Source organism: Hypanus sabinus (genome assembly GCF_030144855.1).
Source record: "Hypanus sabinus isolate sHypSab1 chromosome 24 unlocalized genomic scaffold, sHypSab1.hap1 SUPER_24_unloc_20, whole genome shotgun sequence".
NCBI lineage: Eukaryota > Metazoa > Chordata > Chondrichthyes > Myliobatiformes > Dasyatidae > Hypanus > Hypanus sabinus.
This window is the reverse complement of record NW_026778934.1, coordinates 468934-493207: the sequence shown is the minus strand read 5'-3', so window position 1 is coordinate 493207 and position 24274 is coordinate 468934. Positions and strand designations below refer to the sequence as shown.

The 24274-nt window shown below is 55.5% G+C and overlaps 1 protein-coding gene across 3 annotated transcripts in view; it reads right to left on the bottom strand.

Moving 5' to 3' along the window:
- Nucleotides 1-4269: 4269 nt before the first annotated feature.
- Nucleotides 4270-24274, bottom strand: part of LOC132385488 (histone deacetylase 6-like) — a 40735-nt gene continuing 20730 nt past the window's right edge. For 2 of the 3 annotated variants that reach the window (XM_059957596.1, XM_059957597.1), the window contains exons 6-10: nt 23688-23728; nt 20467-20563; nt 5564-5661; nt 4852-4956; nt 4270-4441 (exon numbers count right to left, since the gene is read on the bottom strand). In XM_059957596.1, coding sequence (XP_059813579.1) covers nt 4324-4441; nt 4852-4956; nt 5564-5661; nt 20467-20563; nt 23688-23728 — 459 coding nt within the window. In that variant the 3' untranslated portion in view covers nt 4270-4323. The remainder of the gene's footprint in view (nt 4442-4851; nt 4957-5563; nt 5662-20466; nt 20564-23687; nt 23729-24274) is intronic. The other variant, XM_059957595.1, reaches the window with a different exon arrangement.

Genomic DNA, 24274 nt, shown 5'->3' with positions numbered 1-24274 from the left:
ACTATGTAGTAGTGAAGGTGGGATTAGACTGTGTAAGGGTGACGGGGGATTTGAGTAAGGGTGAAGGGGGATTAAACAGTGTAAGAGTGAAGGGGGGATTAGACTGTGTAAGGCTGAAGGGGGGATTAGACTGTGTAAGGTTGAGTGTGGGATTAGACAGTGTAATGGTGAAGGGGGGAATACACAGTGTAAGGGTGAAGGGGGAATTAGACTGTGTAAGAGTGAAGGGGGGACTATACTGTGTAAGGGTGAAGGGGGATTAGACTGAGTAAGTGTGAAGGGAGGATTAGACTGTGTAAGTGTGAAGGGGGGACTATACTGTGGAAGGGTGAAGGGGGATTAGACTGAGTAAGTGTGAAGGGAGGATTAGACTGTGTAAGTGTGAAGGGGGGACTATACTGTGTAAGGGTGAAGGGGGGATTAGACTGAGTAAGTGTGAAGGGGGGATTAGACTGTAAGGCTGAAGGGGGGATTAGACTGTGTAAGGTTGAGTGTGGGATTAGACAGTGTAATGGTGAAGGGGGGAATACACAGTGTAAGGGTGAAGGGGGAATTAGACTGTGAAAGGATGAAGGGGGGACTATACTGTGTAAGGGTGAAGAGGGATTAGTCTGTGTAAGGGTGAAGTCGGGATTAGACTGTGCAAGGGTGAGTGAGGGATTGGACTGTGTAATGGTGAAGGGGGGATTAGACTGTAAGGGTGAGGGGGGATTAGACTGTGTAAGGGTGAAGGGGGTATTAAACAGTGTAAGAGTGAAGGGGGATTAGACTGAATAAGTGTGAAGGGGGGATTATGTGTAAGGTTGAGTGTGGGATTAGACAGTGTAATGGTGAAGGTGGAATTAGACTGTGTAAGAGTGAAGGGGGATTAGACTGTGTAGTAGTGAAGGTGGGATTAGATTGTGAAAGGGTGACGGGGGGATTTGAGTAAGGGTGAAGGGGGGATTAAACTGTGTAAGGGTGAAGGGGGGATTAGACTGTGTAAGGTTGAGTGTGGGATTAGACAGTGTAATGGTGAAGGGGGGAATACACAGTGTAAGGGTGAAGGGGGAATTAGACTGTGTAAGAGTGAAGGGGGAGTCGACTGTGAAAGGATGAAGGGGATAAGACTGTGTAGGGGTGAGGGGGGATTACACTGTGTAAGGGTGAAGGGGGAATAGACTGTGAAAGGATGAAGGGGGGACTATACTGTGTAAGGGTGAAGAGGGATTAGTCTGTGTAAGGGTGAAGTCGGGATTAGACTGTGCAAGGGTGAGTGAGGGATTGGACTGTGTAATGGTGAAGGGGGGATTAGACTGTAAGGGTGAGGGGGGATTAGACTGTGTAAGGGTGAAGGGGGTATTAAACAGTGTAAGAGTGAAGGGGGATTAGACTGAATAAGTGTGAAGGGGGGATTATGTGTAAGGTTGAGTGTGGGATTAGACAGTGTAATGGTGAAGGTGGAATTAGACTGTGTAAGAGTGAAGGGGGATTAGACTGTGTAGTAGTGAAGGTGGGATTAGATTGTGAAAGGGTGACGGGGGGATTTGAGTAAGGGTGAAGGGGGGATTAAACTGTGTAAGGGTGAAGGGGGATTAGACTGTGTAAGTGTGAGTGTGGGATTCGACAGTGTAATGGTGAAGGGGGGAATACACTGTGTAAGGGTGAAGGGGGAATTATACTGCGTAAGAGTGAAGGGGGATTAGACTGTGAAAGGATGAAGGGGGGATTAGACTGTGTAAGGGTGAAGGGGGATAAGACTGTGTAAGGGTGAAGGGGGAATAGACTGCGTAAGAGTGAAGGGGGATTAGACTGTGAAAGGATGAAGGGGGGATTAGACTGTGTAGGGGTGAGGGGGGATTACACTGTGTAAGGGTGAAGGGGGAATAGGCTGAAAGGATGAAGCGGGGATTAGACTGTGTAAGGGTGAAGGGGGGACTATACTGTGGAAGTGTGAAGGGGGGATTAGACTGTGTAAGGGTGAAGGGGGGGTTAGACTGTGCAAGGGGGAAGGGGGGATTAGACTGTGTAAGGGTGAGGGGCGATTAGACTGTGTAAGCGTGAAAGGGGAACTAGACTATGTAAGGGTGAAGGGGGAATAGACTGTGTAAGGGTGAAGGGGGGATTAGACTGTGTAAGGGTGAGGGGGGATTAGACTGTGTAAGTGGAAATGGGGAATAGACTGTGTAAGGGTGAAGGGGAGATTAGACTGTGTAAGGGTGAATGGGGAATTAGACTGTGTAAGGGTGAAGGGGGGATTAGACTGTGTAAGGTTGAAGGGGGGATTAGACAGTGTAAGGGTGAAGGGGGGACTATACTGTTAAGGGTGAAGGGGGATTTTACTGTGTAAGGGTGAAGGGGAGATTGGACTGTGTAAGGGTGAATGGGGAATTAGACTGTGTAAGAGTGAAGGTGGAATTAGACTGTATAAGCGTGAATGGGGGATTAGACTGTGTAAGGGTGAAGGGAGGATTAGACTGTGTAATGGTGAATGGGGAACTAGACTCTGTAAAGGTGAGGGCAGATTACACTGTGTAAGGGTGAATGGGGAATTAGACTGTGTAAGGGTGAAGGGGGGATTAGACTGTGTAAGGGTGAGGGGGGATTAGACTGTGTAAGGGTGAAGTGGGGATTAGACTCTGTAAGGGTGAAGGGGGATTAGACTGTGTAAGGGTGAAGGGGGTATTAGTCTGTGTAAGGGTGAAGGGGGGTTTAGACTCTGTAAGGGTGAAGGGGGATTAGACTATGTAGTGTTGAAGGTGGGATTAGACTGTTTAAGGGTGAATGTAGGGATAAGACTGTGTAAGGGTGAAGGGGCATTAGACTGTGTAAGGATGAAGGGGGGATTAGACTGTGTAAGGGTGAAGGGGGATAAGACTGTGTAGGGGTGAGGGGGATTACACTGTGTAAGGGTGAAGGGGGAATAGACTGAAAGGATGAAGGGGGAATTAGACTGTGTAAGTGTGAAGGGGGATTAGACTGTGTAGTGGTGAATGGGGGGATTAGACTGTGTAATGGTGAAGGGGGATTAGGCTGTGTAATGGTGAAGGGGGATTAGACTGTGTAAGGGTGAAGGGGGGATTAGAGTGTGTAATGCTGAAGGGGGGATTTGTGTAAGGGTGAAGGGGGATTAGACTGTGTAAGGGTGAAGGGCTGATTAGACTGTGTAGTCGTGAAGGGGGTTTAGACTGTGTAGTGGTGAATGGGGGGATTAGACTGTGTAAGGGTGAAGGGGGATTAGACTGTGTAAGGGTGAAGGTAGGGATTAGACTGTGTAAGGGTGCAGGGGGGATTAGACTGTGTAAGAGTGAGTGTGGGAATAGACTGTGTAAGGTTGAGGGGGGATTAGACTGTGTAAGGGAGAATGGGGAATTAAACTGTGCAAGGGTGAGGGGGTATTAGACTGTGTAAGGGTGAATGGGGGATTAGACTGTATAAGGGTGAAGGGGGATTAGACTGTGTAAGGGTGAAGGGGGATTGGACTATGTAGTAGTGAAGGGGGGATTAGAATGTGTAAGGGTGTAGGGGGGATTAGACTGTGTAAGTGTGAAGGGGGATTAGTCTGTGTAAGGGTGAAGGGGGGATTAGACTGTGTAGTGGTGAAGGGGGATTAGACTGTAGTGGTGACGGGGGGTTTAGACTGTGTAAAGGTGAAGGGGGAATTAGACTGTGTAAGTGTGAAGGTGGATTAGACTGCGTAAGGGTGAAGGGAGGGATTAGACTTTGTAAGGGTGAAGGGGGGATTAGACTGGGTAAGGGTGAAGGGGGATTAGACTGTGTAAGGGTGAAGGGGGATTGGACTATGTAGTAGTGAAGGGGGGATTAGAATGTGTAAGGGTGTAGGGGGGATTAGACTGTGTAAGTGTGAAGGGGGATTAGTCTGTGTAAGGGTGAAGGGGGGATTAGACTGTGTAGTGGTGAAGGGGGATTAGACTGTAGTGGTGACGGGGGGTTTAGACTGTGTAAAGGTGAAGGGGGAATTAGACTGTGTAAGTGTGAAGGTGGATTAGACTGCGTAAGGGTGAAGGGAGGGATTAGACTTTGTAAGGGTGAAGGGGGGATTAGACTGGGTAAGGGTGAAGGGGGATTAGACTGTGTAAGGGTGAAGGGGCATTCGACTGTGTAAGCGTGAAGGGGGGATTAGACTGTGTAAGGGTGAAGGGGGATTAGAGTGTGCAAGGGTGAAGGGGGGGATTAGACTGTGTAAGGGTGAATGGGGAATTAGACTGTGTAGGGGTGAAGGGGGGATTAGACTGTCTAGGGGTGAAGGGGGTTCAGACTGTGTAACGGTGAAGGGGGAATTAGACTGTGTAGGGGTAAAGGGGGAATTAGATTTCCCCATTGTTAATGAGTAAAGAGTGGGCTTGGTCCGTCTCGGCTGAAGGCTGTGTACCTGTGGTCGTCCTCGAAGATGTACTGCGTTCCGTGACCATGGTGGATGTCCCAGTCCACAATGAGCACTCTGCAAAGAGAGAGAGCGACTGGTAGCAGGCTGGATAGCAGGGTGTACGGACGGCACTCCCCCTCCCCTCCTGGGGGTTCCCTTCCCCAACACCGGCTCGAGTCATCCACTCCGAGCCACATCCTGACAGGCACAGGCTACGAGTTCCACCTTACTCAGCATCCGTCCATCAGAAAACATTCCCTCTACCATCGGGCTCTTCCTCATCCTCTAAAAGGCCCCCTCGCCAATCTACTCCAAGCCCGCACTCACCTACTCCGGTCTTAAGCATCCTCCGAGGCCTCTCCTCAATCGTCGCACACCCCCAGCTACAACAACCCTACTCCCCACTGTCCCTCTGTCACTGTGACCTGCCCAGCCTCCTCCCCCTGCTGACACCACTTCGAGACGACACCGCACCGCTCACTCACCGTTCTGCTCCATGCTTTGTCTGGGCGTACTTGGCTGCGATCGCGAGGTTGTTGAAGATGCAGTAGGCATTGGCGGCATTACTGAGCGCATTGTGTCCAGGAGGCCTGCAGCAACACGGGACAGGGTCAGGGGAACGTAGGGGCACCCCCCTGGTCATGCAAAAACACAGGACAGGGCAATGGGGAGCGGTGGGGAGTGTCGACGGACAGAGGGACCTCGGTGTACAAGGTTAGGACACACAGCGTGAGTGGTGGGGAGTGTCGACGGACAGAGGGGCCACAGTGTACAAGGGTAGGGCACACACCGTGAGTGGTAGGGAGTGTCGAGCGACAGTGGGACCTCGGTGTACAAGGGTAGGACACTCACCGTGAGTGGTGCGGAGTGTCCAGGGCCAGAGGGGCCTCGGTGTACGAGGGTAGGAAACTCACCCTGAATGGTGGGAGTGTCAAGGGACAGAGGGGCCTCAGTGTACAAGGGTAGGGCACACACCGTGAATGGGGGGGATAGTGTCGAGGGACAGAGGGACCTCAGTGTACAAGGTTCCTCAACTCACAAAACCAGTGGAAGGTCTAAGAAGTGCTTGGAGGTGTTGGGAGAGGAAAGGAGCTACTGTAGAGGCTTCAGATAGAAGGGCATCACAGTGTTGAAGTGCAGGGAAGGTGAAGGTAGAGCGAAGAGGGCGGTCAGTGTGACGTTTACCGCGACACTAACCTGACGACTGCCATCCCATTCCTGACTTGTCTCTCCATCACCTGATCCACTACCTGTAGCACGCAGCCCACAGCCAGGCAGCTAGCAGAGTATGTCTTCTGAAAACGACACACAAGAAGGGGCAGTCAGAGTGGCTTAGCCCTGATGCCCACAATCCCAACGGGACCACACCCTCACCCATTCACACTCACCGTCCACATCCCCAACGGGACCCCACCCTTACCCATTCACTCTCACCGTCCACATCCCCAACGGGACGCCACCCTTACCCATTCACTCTCACCGTCCACATCCCCAACGGGACGCCACCCTTACCCATCCACTCTCACCGTCCACATCCCCAACGGGACCCCACCCTTACCCATTCACTCTCACCGTCCACATCCCCAACGGGATCCCACCCCTACACATTCACTCCCACTGCCAACATCCCCAACGGGACCCCACCCTTCCCATTCACTCTCACCGTCCACATCCCCAACGGGATCGCACCCTTACCCATTCACTCTCACCGTCCACATCCCCAACGGGATCCCACCCTTACCCATTCACTCTCACCGTCCACATCCCCAACGGGACCCCACCCTTACCCATTCACTCTCACCGTCCACACTCCCAACGGGACCCCACCCTTACCCATTCACTTTCACAGTCCACATCACCAACGGGACCCCACGCTTACCCATTCACTCTCACAGTCCACACTCCCAACGGGACCCCACCCTTACCCATTCACTCTCAACGTCCACACTCCCAACGGGACCCCACCCTTACCCATTCACTCCCACCGTCCACACTCCCAACGGGATCCCACCCTTACCCATTCACTCTCACCGTCCACACTCCCACCGGGACCCCACCCTTACCCATTCACTCTCACCGTCCACATCCCCAACGGGACCCCATCCCTTCCCAATCACTCTCACCGTCCACATCCCGAACGGGACCCCACCCTTACCCATTCACTGTCACCGTCCACATCCCCTACGGGACCACATCCCTTCCCATTCACTCCCACTGCCCACATCCCTAACAGGACCCCACCATTACCCATTCACTCTCACCGTCCACATTCCCAACGGGACCCCACCCTTACCCATTCACTCTCACCGTCCACATCCCCAACGGGACCCCACCCTTACCCATTCACTCTCACCGTCCACACTCCCAACGGGACCCCACCCTTACCCATTCACTCTCACCGTCCACATCCCCAACGGGACCCCATCCCTTCCCATTCACTCTCACCGTCCACATCCCCAACGGGACCCCTACCCTTACCCAATCACTCTCACCGTCCACATCCCCAACGGGACCCCACCCTTACCCATTCACTCTCACCGTCCACACTCCCAACAGGACCGCACCCTTACCCATTCACTCTCACCGTCCACATCCCCAATGGGACTCCACCCTTACCCATTCACTCTCACCGTCTACATCCCCAACAGGACCCCATCCTTTCCAATTCACTCTCACCGTCCACATCCCCAACGGGATCCCCCCCTTACCCATTCACTCTCACCGTCCACATCCCCAACGGGACCCCACCTTTACCCATTCACCCTCACCGTCCACATCCCCAACGGGATCCCACCCTTACCCATTCACTCTCACCGTCCACATCCCCAACGGGATCCCACCCTCACCCATTCACTCTCACCGTCCACACTCCCAACGGGACCCCACCACTACGCATTCACTCTCACCATCAACACTCCCAACGGGACCCCACCCTTACCCATTCACTCTCACCGTCCACATCCCCAACGGGACCCCATCCTTTCCCATTCACTCCCACTGCCAACATCCCCAACGGGACCCCACCCTTCCCATTCACTCTCACCGTCCACATCCCCAACGGGATCGCACCCTTACCCATTCACTCTCACCGTCCACATCCCCAACGGGATCCCACCGTTACCCATTCACTCTCACCGTCCACATCCCCAACGGGACCCCACCCTTACCCATTCACTCTCACCGTCCACACTCCCAACGGGACCCCACCCTTACCCATTCACTTTCACAGTCCACATCACCAACGGGACCCCACGCTTACCCATTCACTCTCACAGTCCACACTCCCAACGGGACCCCACCCTTACCCATTCACTCTCAACGTCCACACTCCCAACGGGACCCCACCCTTACCCATTCACTCCCACCGTCCACACTCCCAACGGGATCCCACCCTTACCCATTCACTCTCACCGTCCACACTCCCAACGGGACCCCATCCCTTCCCAATCACTCTCACCGTCCACATCCCGAACGGGATCTCATCCTTACCCATTCACTCTCACCGTCCACATCCCCAACGGAATCCCACCCTTGCCCATTCACTCTCACCATCCACACTCCCAACGGGACCCCACCCTTACCCATTCTCTCTCACCGTCCACATCCCCAATGGGACCCCACCCTTTCCCATTTACTCTCACCGTCCACACTCCCGCCGGGACCCCACCCTTACCCATTCACTCTCACCGTCCACATCCCCAATGGGACCCCACCCTTACCCATTCACTCTCACCGTCCACATCCCCAACGGGACCCCACCCTTACCCATTCACTCTCACCGTCCACATACCCAACGGGATCCCACCCTAAACCATTCACTCTCACCGTCTACATCCCCAACGGGACCCCACCCTTACCCATTCACTCTCACCATCCAAATCCCCAACCGGACCCCATCCCTTCCAAATCACTCTCACCGTCCACATCCCCAACGGGATCCCACCCTTACCCATTCACTCTCACCGTCTACATCCCCAACGGGATCCCACCCTTACCCAATCACTCTCACCGTCCACATCCCCAACGGGATCCCACCCCTACCCATTCACTCTCACCGTCCACATCCCCAACGGGACCCCACCCTTACCCATTCACTCTCACCGTCCGCACACCCAACGGGACACCACCCTTACCCATACACTCTCACCGTCCACACTCCCAACGGGATCCCACCCTTACCCATTCACTCTCACCGTCCACATCCCCAACGGGACCCCATCCCTTCCTATTCACTCTCACCGTCCAAATCCCCAACGGGATCTCATCCTTACCCATTCACTCTCACCGTCCACATCCCCAACGGGACCCCACCCTTACCCATTCACTCTCACCGTCCACATCCCCAACGGGACCCCACCCTTACCCATTCACTCTCACCATCCACACTCACAATGGGACCCCACCCTTACCCATTCACTCTCACAATCCACATCCCCAACGGCATCCCACCCTTGCCCATTCACTCTCACCGTCCACACTCCCAACGGGACCCCACCCTTACCTATTCACTCTCACCGTCCAGATCCCCAAAGGGATCCAACCCTTACCCATTCACTCCCACTGCCCACATCCCCAATGGGATCCCACCCTTACCCATTTACTCTCACCGTCCACATCCCCAACGGGACCCCATCCCTTCTCATTCAGTCTCACCATCCACACTCCCAATGGGACCCCACCCTTACCCATTCACTCTCACAGTCCACATCCCCAACGGGATCCCACCCCTACCCATTGACTCTCACCGTCCACACTCCCAACGGGACCCCACCCTTACCCATTCACTCTCACAGTCCACACTCCCAACGGGATCCCACCCCTACCCATTTACTCTCACCGTCCACATCCCCAACAGAACCCCACCCTTACCCATTCACTCTCACCGTCCACATCCCCAACGGGACCCCACCCTTACCCATTCACTCTCACCGTCCACATCCCCAACGGGACCCCACCCTTACTCATTCACTCTCACCGTCCACATCCCCAACGGGACCCCACCCTTACTCATTCACTCTCACCGTCCACATCCCCAACGGGACCCCACCCTTACTCATTCACTCTCACCGTCCACATCCCCAACGGGATCCCACCCTTACCCATTCACTCTCACCGTCCACACTCCCACCGGGACCCCACCCTTACCCATTCACTCTCACCATCCACATCCCCAACGGGATCCCACCCTTACCCATTCACTCTCACCGTCCACACTCCCACCGGGACACCACCCTTACCCATTCACTCTCACCATCCACACTCCCAACGGGACCCCACCTTTACCCATCCACTCTCACCGTCCACACACCCAACGGGACCCCACCCTTACCCATTCACTGTCACCGTCCACATCCCCTACGGGACCCCATCCCTTCCCATTCACTCCCACTGCCCACATCCCTAACAGGACCCCACCATTACCCATTCACTCTCACCGTCCACATTCCCAACGGGACCCCACCCTTACCCATTCACTCTCACCGTCCACATCCCCAACGGGACCCCACCCTTACCCATTCACTCTCACCGTCCACACTCCCAACGGGACCCCACCCTTACCCATTCACTCTCACCGTCCACATCCCCAACGGGACCCCATCCCTTCCCATTCACTCTCACCGTCCACATCCCCAACGGGACCCCTACCCTTACCCAATCACTCTCACCGTCCACATCCCCAACGGGACCCCACCCTTACCCATTCACTCTCACCGTCCACACTCCCAACAGGACCGCACCCTTACCCATTCACTCTCACTGTCCACATCCCCAACGGGACTCCACCCTTACCCATTCACTCTCACCGTCTACATCCCCAACAGGACCCCATCCTTTCCAATTCACTCTCACCGTCCACATCCCCAACGGGATCCCCCCCTTACCCATTCACTCTCACCGTCCACATCCCCAACGGGACCCCACCTTTACCCATTCACCCTCACCGTCCACATCCCCAACGGGATTCCACCCTTACCCATTCACTCTCACCGTCCACATCCCCAACGGGATCCCACCCTCACCCATTCACTCTCACCGTCCACACTCCCAACGGGACCCCACCACTACGCATTCACTCTCACCATCAACACTCCCAACGGGACCCCACCCTTACCCATTCACTCTCACCGTCCACATCCCCAACGGGACCCCATCCTTTCCCATTCACTCCCACTGCCAACATCCCCAACGGGACCCCACCCTTCCCATTCACTCTCACCGTCCACATCCCCAACGGGATCGCACCCTTACCCATTCACTCTCACCGTCCACATCCCCAACGGGATCCCACCCTTACCCATTCACTCTCACCGTCCACATCCCCAACGGGACCCCACCCTTACCCATTCACTCTCACCGTCCACACTCCCAACGGGACCCCACCCTTACCCATTCACTTTCACAGTCCACATCACCAACGGGACCCCACGCTTACCCATTCACTCTCACAGTCCACACTCCCAACGGGACCCCACCCTTACCCATTCACTCTCAACGTCCACACTCCCAACGGGACCCCACCCTTACCCATTCACTCCCACCGTCCACACTCCCAACGGGATCCCACCCTTACCCATTCACTCTCACCGTCCACACTCCCACCGGGACCCCACCCTTACCCATTCACTCTCACCGTCCACATCCCCAACGGGACCCCATCCCTTCCCAATCACTCTCACCGTCCACATCCCGAACGGGACCCCACCCTTACCCATTCACTGTCACCGTCCACATCCCCTACGGGACCCCATCCCTTCCCATTCACTCCCACTGCCCACATCCCTAACAGGACCCCACCATTACCCATTCACTCTCACCGTCCACATTCCCAACGGGACCCCACCCTTACCCATTCACTCTCACCGTCCACATCCCCAACGGGACCCCACCCTTACCCATTCACTCTCACCGTCCACACTCCCAACGGGACCCCACCCTTACCCATTCACTCTCACCGTCCACATCCCCAACGGGACCCCATCCCTTCCCATTCACTCTCACCGTCCACATCCCCAACGGGACCCCTACCCTTACCCAATCACTCTCACCGTCCACATCCCCAACGGGACCCCACCCTTACCCATTCACTCTCACCGTCCACACTCCCAACAGGACCGCACCCTTACCCATTCACTCTCACCGTCCACATCCCCAACGGGACTCCACCCTTACCCATTCACTCTCACCGTCTACATCCCCAACAGGACCCCATCCTTTCCAATTCACTCTCACCGTCCACATCCCCAACGGGATCCCCCCCTTACCCATTCACTCTCACCGTCCACATCCCCAACGGGACCCCACCTTTACCCATTCACCCTCACCGTCCACATCCCCAACGGGATCCCACCCTTACCCATTCACTCTCACCGTCCACATCCCCAACGGGATCCCACCCTCACCCATTCACTCTCACCGTCCACACTCCCAACGGGACCCCACCACTACGCATTCACTCTCACCATCAACACTCCCAACGGGACCCCACCCTTACCCATTCACTCTCACCGTCCACATCCCCAACGGGACCCCATCCTTTCCCATTCACTCCCACTGCCAACATCCCCAACGGGACCCCACCCTTCCCATTCACTCTCACCGTCCACATCCCCAACGGGATCGCACCCTTACCCATTCACTCTCACCGTCCACATCCCCAACGGGATCCCACCGTTACCCATTCACTCTCACCGTCCACATCCCCAACAGGACCCCACCCTTACCCATTCACTCTCACCGTCCACACTCCCAACGGGACCCCACCCTTACCCATTCACTTTCACAGTCCACATCACCAACGGGACCCCACGCTTACCCATTCACTCTCACAGTCCACACTCCCAACGGGACCCCACCCTTACCCATTCACTCTCAACGTCCACACTCCCAACGGGACCCCACCCTTACCCATTCACTCCCACCGTCCACACTCCCAACGGGATCCCACCCTTACCCATTCACTCTCACCGTCCACACTCCCACCGGGACCCCACCCTTACCCATTCACTCTCACCGTCCACATCCCCAACGGGACCCCATCCCTTCCCAATCACTCTCACCGTCCACATCCCGAACGGGATCTCATCCTTACCCATTCACTCTCACCGTCCACATCCCCAACGGAATCCCACCCTTGCCCATTCACTCTCACCATCCACACTCCCAACGGGACCCCACCCTTACCCATTCTCTCTCACCGTCCACATCCCCAATGGGACCCCACCCTTTCCCATTTACTCTCACCGTCCACACTCCCGCCGGGACCCCACCCTTACCCATTCACTCTCACCGTCCACATCCCCAATGGGACCCCACCCTTACCCATTCACTCTCACCGTCCACATCCCCAACGGGACCCCACCCTTACCCATTCACTCTCACCGTCCACATACCCAACGGGATCCCACCCTAAACCATTCACTCTCACCGTCTACATCCCCAACGGGACCCCACCCTTACCCATTTACTCTCACCATCCAAATCCCCAACCGGACCCCATCCCTTCCAAATCACTCTCACCGTCCACATCCCCAACGGGATCCCACCCTTACCCATTCACTCTCACCGTCTACATCCCCAACGGGATCCCACCCTTACCCAATCACTCTCACCGTCCACATCCCCAACGGGATCCCACCCCTACCCATTCACTCTCACCGTCCACATCCCCAACGGGACCCCACCCTTACCCATTCACTCTCACCGTCCGCACACCCAACGGGACACCACCCTTACCCATACACTCTCACCGTCCACACTCCCAACGGGATCCCACCCTTACCCATTCACTCTCACCGTCCACATCGCCAACGGGACCCCATCCCTTCCTATTCACTCTCACCGTCCAAATCCCCAACGGGATCTCATCCTTACCCATTCACTCTCACCGTCCACATCCCCAACGGGACCCCACCCTTACCCATTCACTCTCACCGTCCACATCCCCAACGGGACCCCACCCTTACCCATTCACTCTCACCATCCACACTCACAATGGGACCCCACCCTTACCCATTCACTCTCACAATCCACATCCCCAACGGCATCCCACCCTTACCCATTCACTCTCACCGTCCACACTCCCAACGGGACCCCACCCTTACCTATTCACTCTCACCGTCCAGATCCCCAAAGGGATCCAACCCTTACCCATTCACTCCCACTGCCCACATCCCCAATGGGATCCCACCCTTACCCATTTACTCTCACCGTCCACATCCCCAACGGGACCCCATCCCTTCTCATTCAGTCTCACCATCCACACTCCCAATGGGACCCCACCCTTACCCATTCACTCTCACCATCCACATCCCCTACGGGATCCCACCCTTCCCCATTCACTCTCACCGTCCACACTCCCAACGGGACCCCACCCTTACCAATTCACTCTCACCGTCCACATCCCCAACGGGACCCCACCCTTACCCATTCACTCTCACCGTCCACATCCCCAACGGGACCCCACCTTTACCCATTCACTCTCACCGTCCACATCCCCAACGGGATCCCACCCTTACCCATTCACTCTCACCATCCACATCCCCAACGGGATCCCACCCTCACCCATTCACTCTCACCGTCCACATCCCCAACGGGACCCCACCCATACCCATTCACTCTCACCGTCCACATCCCCAACGGGACCCCACCCTTACCCATTCACTCTCACCGTCCACATCCCCAACGGGATCCCACCTTTACCCATTCACTCTCACCGTCCACATCCCCAACGGGATCCCACCCTCACCCATTCACTCTCACCGTCCACATCCCCAACGGGACCCCACCCGTACCCATTCACTCTCACCGTCCACATCCCCAACGGGACCCCACCCTTACCCATTCACTCTCACCGTCCACATCCTCAACGGGACCCCACCACTACGCATTCACTCTCACCATCCACACTCCCAACGGGACCCCTCCCTTACCAATTCACTCTCACCGTCCACATCCCCAACGGGACCCCATCCCTTCCCATTCCCTCCCACTACCCACATCCCCAACGGGACCCCACCCTTCCCATTCACTCTCACCGTCCACATCCCCAACGGGATCCCACCCTTACCCATTCACTCTCACCGTCCACATCCCCAACGGGACCCCACCTTTACCATTCACTCTCACCGTCCACATCCCCAACGGGACCCCACCCATACCAATTCACTCTCACCGTCCACACTCCCAACGGGACCCCACCCCTACGCATTCTCTCTCACCGTCCACACTCCCACCGGGACCCCACCCTTACCCATTCACTCTCACCGTCCACATCCCCAACGGGACCCCACCCTTACCCATTCACTCTCACCGTCCACATCCCCAACGGGATCCCACCCCTACACATTCACTCTCACCGTCCACACTCCCAACGGGACACCACCCGTACCCATTCACTCTCACCGTCCACATCCCCAACGGGATCCCACCCATACCAATTCACTCTCACCGTCCACACTCCCAACGGGACCCCACCCCTACGCATTCTCTCTCACCGTCCACACTCCCACCGGGACCCCACCCTTACCCATTCACTCTCACCGTCCACATCCCCAACGGGACACCACCTTTACCATTCACTCTCACCGTCCACATCCCCAACGGGACCCCATCCCTTCCCATTCACTCCCACTGCTCACATCCCCAACGGGACCCCACCCTTCCCATTCACTCTCACCGTCCACATCCCCAACGGGATCCCACCTTTACCATTCACTCTCACCGTCCACATCCCCAACGGGACCCCACCCGTACCCATTCACTCTCACCGTCCACATCCCCAACGGGATCCCACCCATACCAATTCACTCTCACCGTCCACACTCCCAACGGGACCCCACCCCTACGCATTCTCTCTCACCGTCCACACTCCCACCGGGACCCCACCCTTACCCATTCACTCTCACCGTCCACACTCCCACCGGGACCCCACCCTTACCCATTCACTCTCACCGTCCACATCCCCAACGGGACCCTACCCTTACCCAATCACTCTCACCGTCCACATCCCCAACGGGACTCCACCCTTACCCATTCACTCTCACCGTCCACATCCCCAACGGGACTCCACCCTTACCCATTCACTCTCACCGTCCACATCCCCAACGGGACCCCATCCTTTCCAATACACTCTCACCGTCCACATCCCCAACGGGATCCCCCCCTTACCCATTCACTCTCACCGTCCACATCCCCAACGGGACCCCACCTTTACCCATTCACTCTCACCGTCCACATCCCCAACGGGACCCCACCCTTACCCATTTACTCTCACCGTCCACATCCCCAACAGGACCCCACCCTTACCCATTCACTCTCACAGTCCACATCACCAACGGGATCCCACCCTTACCCATTCACTCTCACAGTCCACACTCCCAACGGGACCCCACCCTTACCCATTCACTCTCACCGTCCACATCCCCAACGGGACCCCACCCTTACCCATTCACTCTCACCGTCCACATCCCCTACGGGACCCCACCCTTACCCATTCACTCCCACTGTCCACATCCCCAACGGGACCCCATCCCTTCCTAATCACTCTCACCGTCCACATCCCCAATGGGACCCCACCCTTACCCATTCAGTCTCACCGTCCACATTCACAACAGGACCGCACCCTTACCCATTCACTCTCACCGTCTACATCCCCAACGGGACCCCACCCTGACCCATTCACTCTCACCATCCAAATCCCCAACCGGACCCCACCCCTTCCAAATCACTCTCACCGTCCACATCCCCAACGGGATCCCACCCTTACCCATTCACTCTCACCGTCTACATCCCCAACGGGACCCCACCCTTACCCATTCACTCTCACCGTCCACATCCCCAATGGGATCCCACCCTTACCCATTCAATCCCACTGCCCACATCCCCAACAGAACCCCAGCCTTACCCATTAACTCTACCCGTCCACACTCCCAACGGGACCCCACCCTTACCCATTCACTCTCACCGTCCACATCCCCAACGGGACCCCACCCTTACCCATTCACTCTCACCGTCCACACTCCGAACGGGATCCCACCCTTACCCATTCACTCTCACCATCCACACTCACACCTGGACCCCACCCTTACCCATTCACTCTCACCGTCCACATCCCCAACGGGACCCCATCCCTTCCCATTCACTCTCACCGTCCAAATCCCCAACGGGATCTCATCCTTACCCATTCACTCTCACCGTCCACATCCCCAACGGGACCCCACCCTTACCCAGTCACTCTCAACGTCCACATCCCCAACGGGACCCCACCCTTACCCATTCACTCTCACCATCCACACTCACAATGGGACCCCACCCTTACCCATTCACTCTCACAATCCACATCCCCAACGGGATCCTACCCTTACCCATTCACTCTCACCGTCCACACTCCCAACGGGACCCCACCCTTACCCATTCACTCTCACCGTCCACATCCCCAACGGGACCCCACCCTTACCCATTCACTCTCACCGTCCACACTCCCAATGTGACCCCACCCTTACCCATTCACTCTCACCGTCCACATCCCCAACGGGACCACACCCTCACCCATTCACTCTCACCATCCACATCCCCAACGGGATCCCACCCTTCCCCATTCACTCTCACCGTCCACATCCCCAACGGGACCACACCCTTACCCATTCACTCTCACCGTCCACATCCCCAACGGGATCCCACCCTTTCCCATTCACTCTCACCGTCCACACTCCTAACGGGACCCCACCCTTACCCATTCAATCTCACGGTCCACACTCCCAACGGGATCCCACCTTTACCCATTCACTCTCACCGTCCACATCCCCAACGGGATCCCACCCTTACCCATTTACTCTCACCGTCCACATCCCCAACGGGACCCCACCCTTACCCATTCACTCTCACCGTCCACACTCCCAACGGGACCCCACCCTTACCCATTCACTCTCACAGTCCACATCACCAACGGGATCCCACCCTTACCCATTCACTCTCACAGTCCACACTCCCAACGGGACCCCACCCTTACCCATTCACTCTCACCGTCCACATCCCCAACGGGACCCCACCCTTACCCATTCACTCTCACCGTCCACATCCCCTACGGGACCCCACCCTTACCCATTCACTCCCACTGTCCACATCCCCAACGGGACCCCATCCCTTCCTAATCACTCTCACCGTCCACATCCCCAATGGGACCCCACCCTTACCCATTCAGTCTCACCGTCCACATTCACAACAGGACCGCACCCTTACCCATTCACTCTCACCGTCTACATCCCCAACGGGACCCCACCCTGACCCATTCACTCTCACCATCCAAATCCCCAACCGGACCCCACCCCTTCCAAATCACTCTCACCGTCCACATCCCCAACGGGATCCCACCCTTACCCATTCAATCCCACTGCCCACATCCCCAACAGAACCCCAGCCTTACCCATTAACTCTAGCCGTCCACACTCCCAACGGGACCCCACCCTTACCCATTCACTCTCACCGTCCACATCCCCAACGGGACCCCACCCTTACCCATTCACTCTCACCGTCCACACTCCGAACGGGATCCCACCCTTACCCATTCACTCTCACCATCCACACTCACACCTGGACCCCACCCTTACCCATTCACTCTCACCGTCCACATCCCCAACGGGACCCCATCCCTTCCCATTCACTCTCACCGTCCAAATCCCCAACGGGATCTCATCCTTACCCATTCACTCTCACCGTCCACATCCCCAACGGGACCCCACCCTTACCCAGTCACTCTCAACGTCCACATCCCCAACGGGACCCCACCCTTACCCATTCACTCTCACCATCCACACTCACAATGGGACCCCACCCTTACCCATTCACTCTCACAATCCACATCCCCAACGGGATCCCACCCTTACCCATTCACTCTCACCGTCCACACTCCCAACGGGACCCCACCCTTACCCATTCACTCTCACCGTCCACATCCCCAACGGGACCCCACCCTTACCCATTCACTCTCACCGTCCACACTCCCAATGGGACCCCACCCTTACCCATTCACTCTCACCGTCCACATCCCCAACGGGACCACACCCTCACCCATTCACTCTCACCATCCACATCCCCAACGGGATCCCACCCTTCCCCATTCACTCTCACCGTCCACATCCCCAACGGGACCACACCCTTACCCATTCACTCTCACCGTCCACATCCCCAACGGGATCCCACCCTTTCCCATTCACTCTCACTGTCCACACTCCTAACGGGACCCCACCCTTACCCATTCAATCTCACCGTCCACACTCCCAACGGGATCCCACCCTTACCCATTCAATCTCACCGTCCACATCCCCAACGGGACCCCATCCCTTCCCATTCACTCCCACTGCCCACATCCCTAACAGGACCCCACCCTTCCCATTCACTCTCACCGTCCACACTCCCAACGGGACCCCACCCTTACCCATTCACTCTCACCGTCCACACTCCCAATGGGACCCCACCCTTACCATTCACTCTCACCGTCCACATCCCAAATGGGACCCCACCCTTACCCATTCACTCTCACCGTCCGCATCCCCAACGGGACCCCACCCTTACCCATTCATTCTCACGGTCCACATCCCCAACGGGACCCCACCCTTACCCATTCACTCTCACCGTCCACACTCCCAACGGGACCCCACCCTTACCAATTCACTCTCACCGTCCACATCCCCAACTGGAGCCCACCCTTACCCATTCACTCTCACCGTCCACATCCCCAACTGGATCCCACCATTACCAATTCACTCTCACCGTCCACATCCCCAACGGGACCCCACCCTTACCCATTCACTCTCACCGTCCACATCCCCAACGGGACCCCACCTTTACCCATTCACTCTCACCGTCCACATCCCCAACGGGATCCCACCCTTACCCATTCACTCTCACCGTCCACATCCCCAAAGGGACCCCACCTTTACCCATTCACTCTCACCATCCACATCCCCAACGGGATCCCACCCTCACCCATTCACTCTCACCGTCCACATCCCCAATGGGACCCCATCCCTTCCCATTCACTCTCACCGTCCACATCCCCAACGTGATCCCATCCTTACCCATTCACTCTCACCGTCCACACTCCCAACGGGATCCCACCCTTACCCATTCACTCTCACCGTCCACATCCCCAACGGGATCCCACCCTTACCCATTCACTCTCACCGTCCACACTCCCAACGGGATCCCATCCCTTCCCATTCACTCTCACCATCCACATCCCCAACGGGACCCCATCCCTTCCCATTCACTCTCACCGTCCACATCCCCAACGTGATCCCATCCTTACCCATTCACTCTCACCGTCCACACTCCCAACGGGATCCCACCCTTACCCATTCACTCTCACCGTCCACATCCCCAACGGGACCCCACCCTGACCCATTCACTCTCACCGTCCACACTCCCAACGGGATCCCACCCTTCCCATTCACTCTCACCATCCACATCCCCAACGGGACCCCACCCTTACCCATTCACTCTCACCGTCCACACTCCCAACGGGACCCCACCCTTCCCATTCACTCTCACCATCCACATCCCCAACGGGATCCCACCCTTCCCAATTCACTCTCACCGTCCACATCCCGAACGGGACCCCACCCTTACCCATTCACTCTCAACGTCCACACTCCCAACGGGACCCCACCCCTACGCATTTAATCTCACCGTCCACATCAACAACGGGACCCCACCCTTACCCATTCACTCTCACCGTCCACATCCCCAGCGGGACCACACCCTTACCCATTCACTCTCACCGTCCACACTCCCGCCGGGACCCCACCCTTACCCATTCACTCTCACCATCCACACTCCCAACGGGACCCCACCCTTACCCATTCACTCTCACCGTCCACATCCCCAACGGGATCCCACCCTTACCCATTCACTCCCACTGCCCACACAGCCAGCGGGACCCCACCCTTACCCATTCACTCTCACCGTCCACACACCCAATGCAACCTCCCCCTTGTCATTTACACTCCCAGTTTATCAACCGTGCTGTCAAATAGCCCCTGATGTAGTGACAGGGGTCATCTGTCTGGACAGGAGGACCTGGTGCAGGTGAGGTGGAGACTCACCTCGTGGAGAAAGACCTCGTTGTAGGTGTTGGACAGGGACCTCAGTTCACCCTCACTCATCTTCTCCGTCGACTTTATCTGCTCGATGTAGTCAGAGCTGGAAAGAGAAGCCTGAATGGTCAGATACATCATTGGCACTGCCCTCCTCCCTTGCCCCTGGTGTGAAGCGCCGGAACAGGAGCCCATGGTGTGGGCCACTGCCTGGTCACTGGAACATAAGGCTCCACCTCGGCTCCTCCTGCTGCCAACCCTCCATACAGACATCCACGTGGTTCGGCTCAGTCACAAACACACGCACCGCCTGGACAAGGCCCATGGAGGGAATCGGTACACACACGTGCACAAGGGTAAGTGAATAGGTTTTGAACTAATGCAAACCGGGCTTGCACGGACAAGGAGGGCCTGTTTCTGAGCTGTAGTGCTCTGTAACTATGGCTGTCACTAAATGTGATGAGGGAGGAGGTTGTTCAGCCTGTGGCGTGACTCAGTCCTTCTCATCACTCCCTGTTCCCTTTCACACATGGGCACCTTGCTGCTTGGACTTCCCGTTTCCGTTTGCCTGCAGAATGGGGTAACTTCAAGAGTTGTACCATAACCCAGCAGTGAAACAGGAACGGTGAGAGCAGAGAGTCAACCCATGCGTTGCTCGGGAGATGGTATGAAACCGGAGCAACCAGGAGATGCCTACGGGAGTCAGGCAAACTCCACACAGACAGAGAGAGAAAGAGAGAGAGAGAGAGAGAGAGAGAGAGAGAGAGAGAGAGATGCCAGCTAGAGAGGAAGGAATCTGATAGGAAAGGAGAGTGGATGATAGGAGAAAGGGGAGGGGACCCAGGGAGTGGTGATAGGCAGGTGAGAAGAGGCAAGAGGACAGAGTGGGGAATAGAAGAATGGGAAAGGGGGAAGGGGGGAAAATTACCAGAAGTTAGAGAAATCGTTGAATCTCCTCTGTGCTCTCTCCAGGACAACCGTGTAGAAGAAGAAAGCCCTTAATTCTTAGTGGAGTCATCGGGACACCATCATGACAGTGTTTTTATTTTAAGCAGGCTTTCTTATTTTTACAAGGCCAAGTTGCTAGCTTGACACTCAACTCAGCACGGATGGAAAGCGTGCAAGGGAGCCGGCTGGATTCGAACTCGGGAGCCTTCACTCCGAAGGCCGGTGCCAATGCCACTAGGCCAAATTCCTGGGGAAACTCCACTGTAATCTCTCCAACACAACCACATCCTTAGCTCAGATTCCCAGAGAACCTCCTCTGCTCAGCAGGACAGCTCCTATGAGTTCCTACTCCAATACAAAGAACTCCACCATTCCAGACAATTTTCTTTCCCCTTCCTGTGGGCAAAAGATACAAAAGCATGGAAGCACGCAGCACCAGGCTCAAGGGCCGCTGTTGTCAGACTATCAAATGAACCTCTTGTACATTAATTATTAAATGGTTCCCTACTACGATAAGATGGACTCTTGTCTTCACATACTACCTCATTATGAGCTTGCACCTTACCATCTCCCTGCTCTGCACCTCTCTGCAGCCATAACATTTTATTCCGCATTCTGCTACCGTTCTACCTCAATGCATTTTGTAATGATCTGATCTGTATGAACAATACGCAAGACAAGCTTTTCACTGTATCTCCGTACACGTCACAATAATAAAACAAATCCAATAAGACACAGGAGGAGAATTAGGCTGTTCAGCCCACTGAGCCTGCACCGCTATTCAATCATGGCTGATTTATTACCCCTCTCAACCCCATTCTCCAGCCTTCTGGACAGGTGCAAGGTGTGAGGGCAAATTCCGGTAGGACGCATACAGTAAAACTTTGGGAGTGTGGATGAACAGAGAGATCTGGGGGTGCAAGTCCAACTGCTCCCTCTACTCTGCATCTGACAAGTACCCTGACTGGTTGTATCACAGCCTGGTGCGGAAGCGCCAGTGCCTACGAATGGAGGAGCCTTCAAAAAGTAGTGTATACAATTGTCGTTAATTAAGAGAGAGAGTGCAGCTTGTTGTGTTATAAAAAATTGCAGCAGCTAATCTGTTAGATCCTACTTGGAGGGGTATAGATAGGATTAATGCAAGCAGGCCTTTTTTCAGTGAGGCTGAACTAGAGGTCATAGGGTGAGGGTGAAAGGTGAAATGTTTAAGGGGAACATGAGAGGGAACAACTTCACGCACAGGGTGGCGAGAGTGTGGAATGAGCTGCTGAAGGAAGTGACGGATGCGGGTTCAATTTCAACATTTAAGAGAAATTTGGAGAAATGCGTGGATGGAAAGGGTGTGGAGAGTTATGGCCTGGATGCTGGACAGTGGGACAAGGCAGAATAATAGTTTGGCATGGACTGGATGGGCCAAAGGGCCTGTTTCTGTGCTGTAATGCTCTATGACTTCCAACTCAGTGTATCAGTGGAAAAGTGTTCCCCACCACTGAGCGCATCTACAGGGAGCACCCACTGTCCTCTCTTCTCACTGCTGTCATTGGGATGGAGGTACAGGAGCCTCCGGTCCCCCACCACCAGGTTCAGGAACAGTTATTACCCTTCAACCATCAGGCTCCTGAACCAGTGTGGATAACTTCACTCACTTCAACACTGAACTGATTCCACAACCTAGAGATACACTTTCAACTCACGTTTTCAATATTTATGCATCTATTTATTTATTAATGATTTTTTTTGTAGTCATCTTTTGCACATTGGTTGTTTGTCAGTCCTTGTGTGTAGTTTTTCACTGGTTCGATTGTGATTCTTTGGTCTACTGCAAATGCCCGCAAGAAAATGAATCTCAGGGTAGTATATGCTGACACGTATGTAATTTGATCATAAATTTACTTTGCACTTTGAAAGAGGTGACAGATATTACAGAACTGTGTAGAAGTCTCAGGCACATGTATATAGCGAGGGAGCCTAAAACTTTTGCACAGTGCTGTATTTGTCAACGTGGAACGGATAGCGAGTTTGCAAATCTGACAGAAGCAAAAGATGTTGGGAATGAGGAAGGTGGAGTGCTGCGAGTGTGGTGTGGGACAGGTGCCAGAGGTAGGGGGTGGCAGAGGTGCAGACACATCCAGCCCTGAGACACCAGGCAAGGTCATTTGATTCCAAACAATTGATTTATTGATCATTACAGAATGTCTCCCTGGTGCTTCCTGCACCCTCCCCGATTCCAAGTTGTATCCCCAGTGAACAGCACCCACTTATTTCCCCCACCCACTACTCACCTGTGGACCAATAAGAGCTCTTCTCTGGTTGCCAGTCGGCCCTGCAGGGAAAGCAACAAGTGAGACACAATGGATGCCGCAGTAGCCTGGCGGGGTGCAACGGTATCACAGCTCGGGGCGTCGGGAGTTGAGAGTTTCAATCCTCCCCGTGGCCGTGTGGTTTTGCTCTGGGCGCTCCCGGTTTCCTTCCACAGTCCAAAGATGTAACTGGTCATTGTAAACTGTCCCGTGATTAGGTCATGGTTAAATGGGGGTTGTTGGGGCAGCAAGGGCCCCCTCCATGCTGTATCTATATATCAGGGGATCTCAACCTCTTCTCATGTGGGTGGGGAACACCTGCTCTAAATAACACAGGAAGGTATCATGTGTGCTTGCCTTCATTAGTCAAGGCATTAAGTGTAAGAGTCGTGTTGCCACTTTATAAAAGTTGGTCAGGCTGCATCCAAAGTATCACCACGCCCCCCCCCCCCCTCCAATTACACCAAGGAGGTGAAGGCTTTGGAGAGGTTCACCCAGGTTAGAGGGTGTGAGACATATGCAGGGGGAGGACGAACTTGATGTGTTTCCTTTGGAGCGGCGGAGGCTGA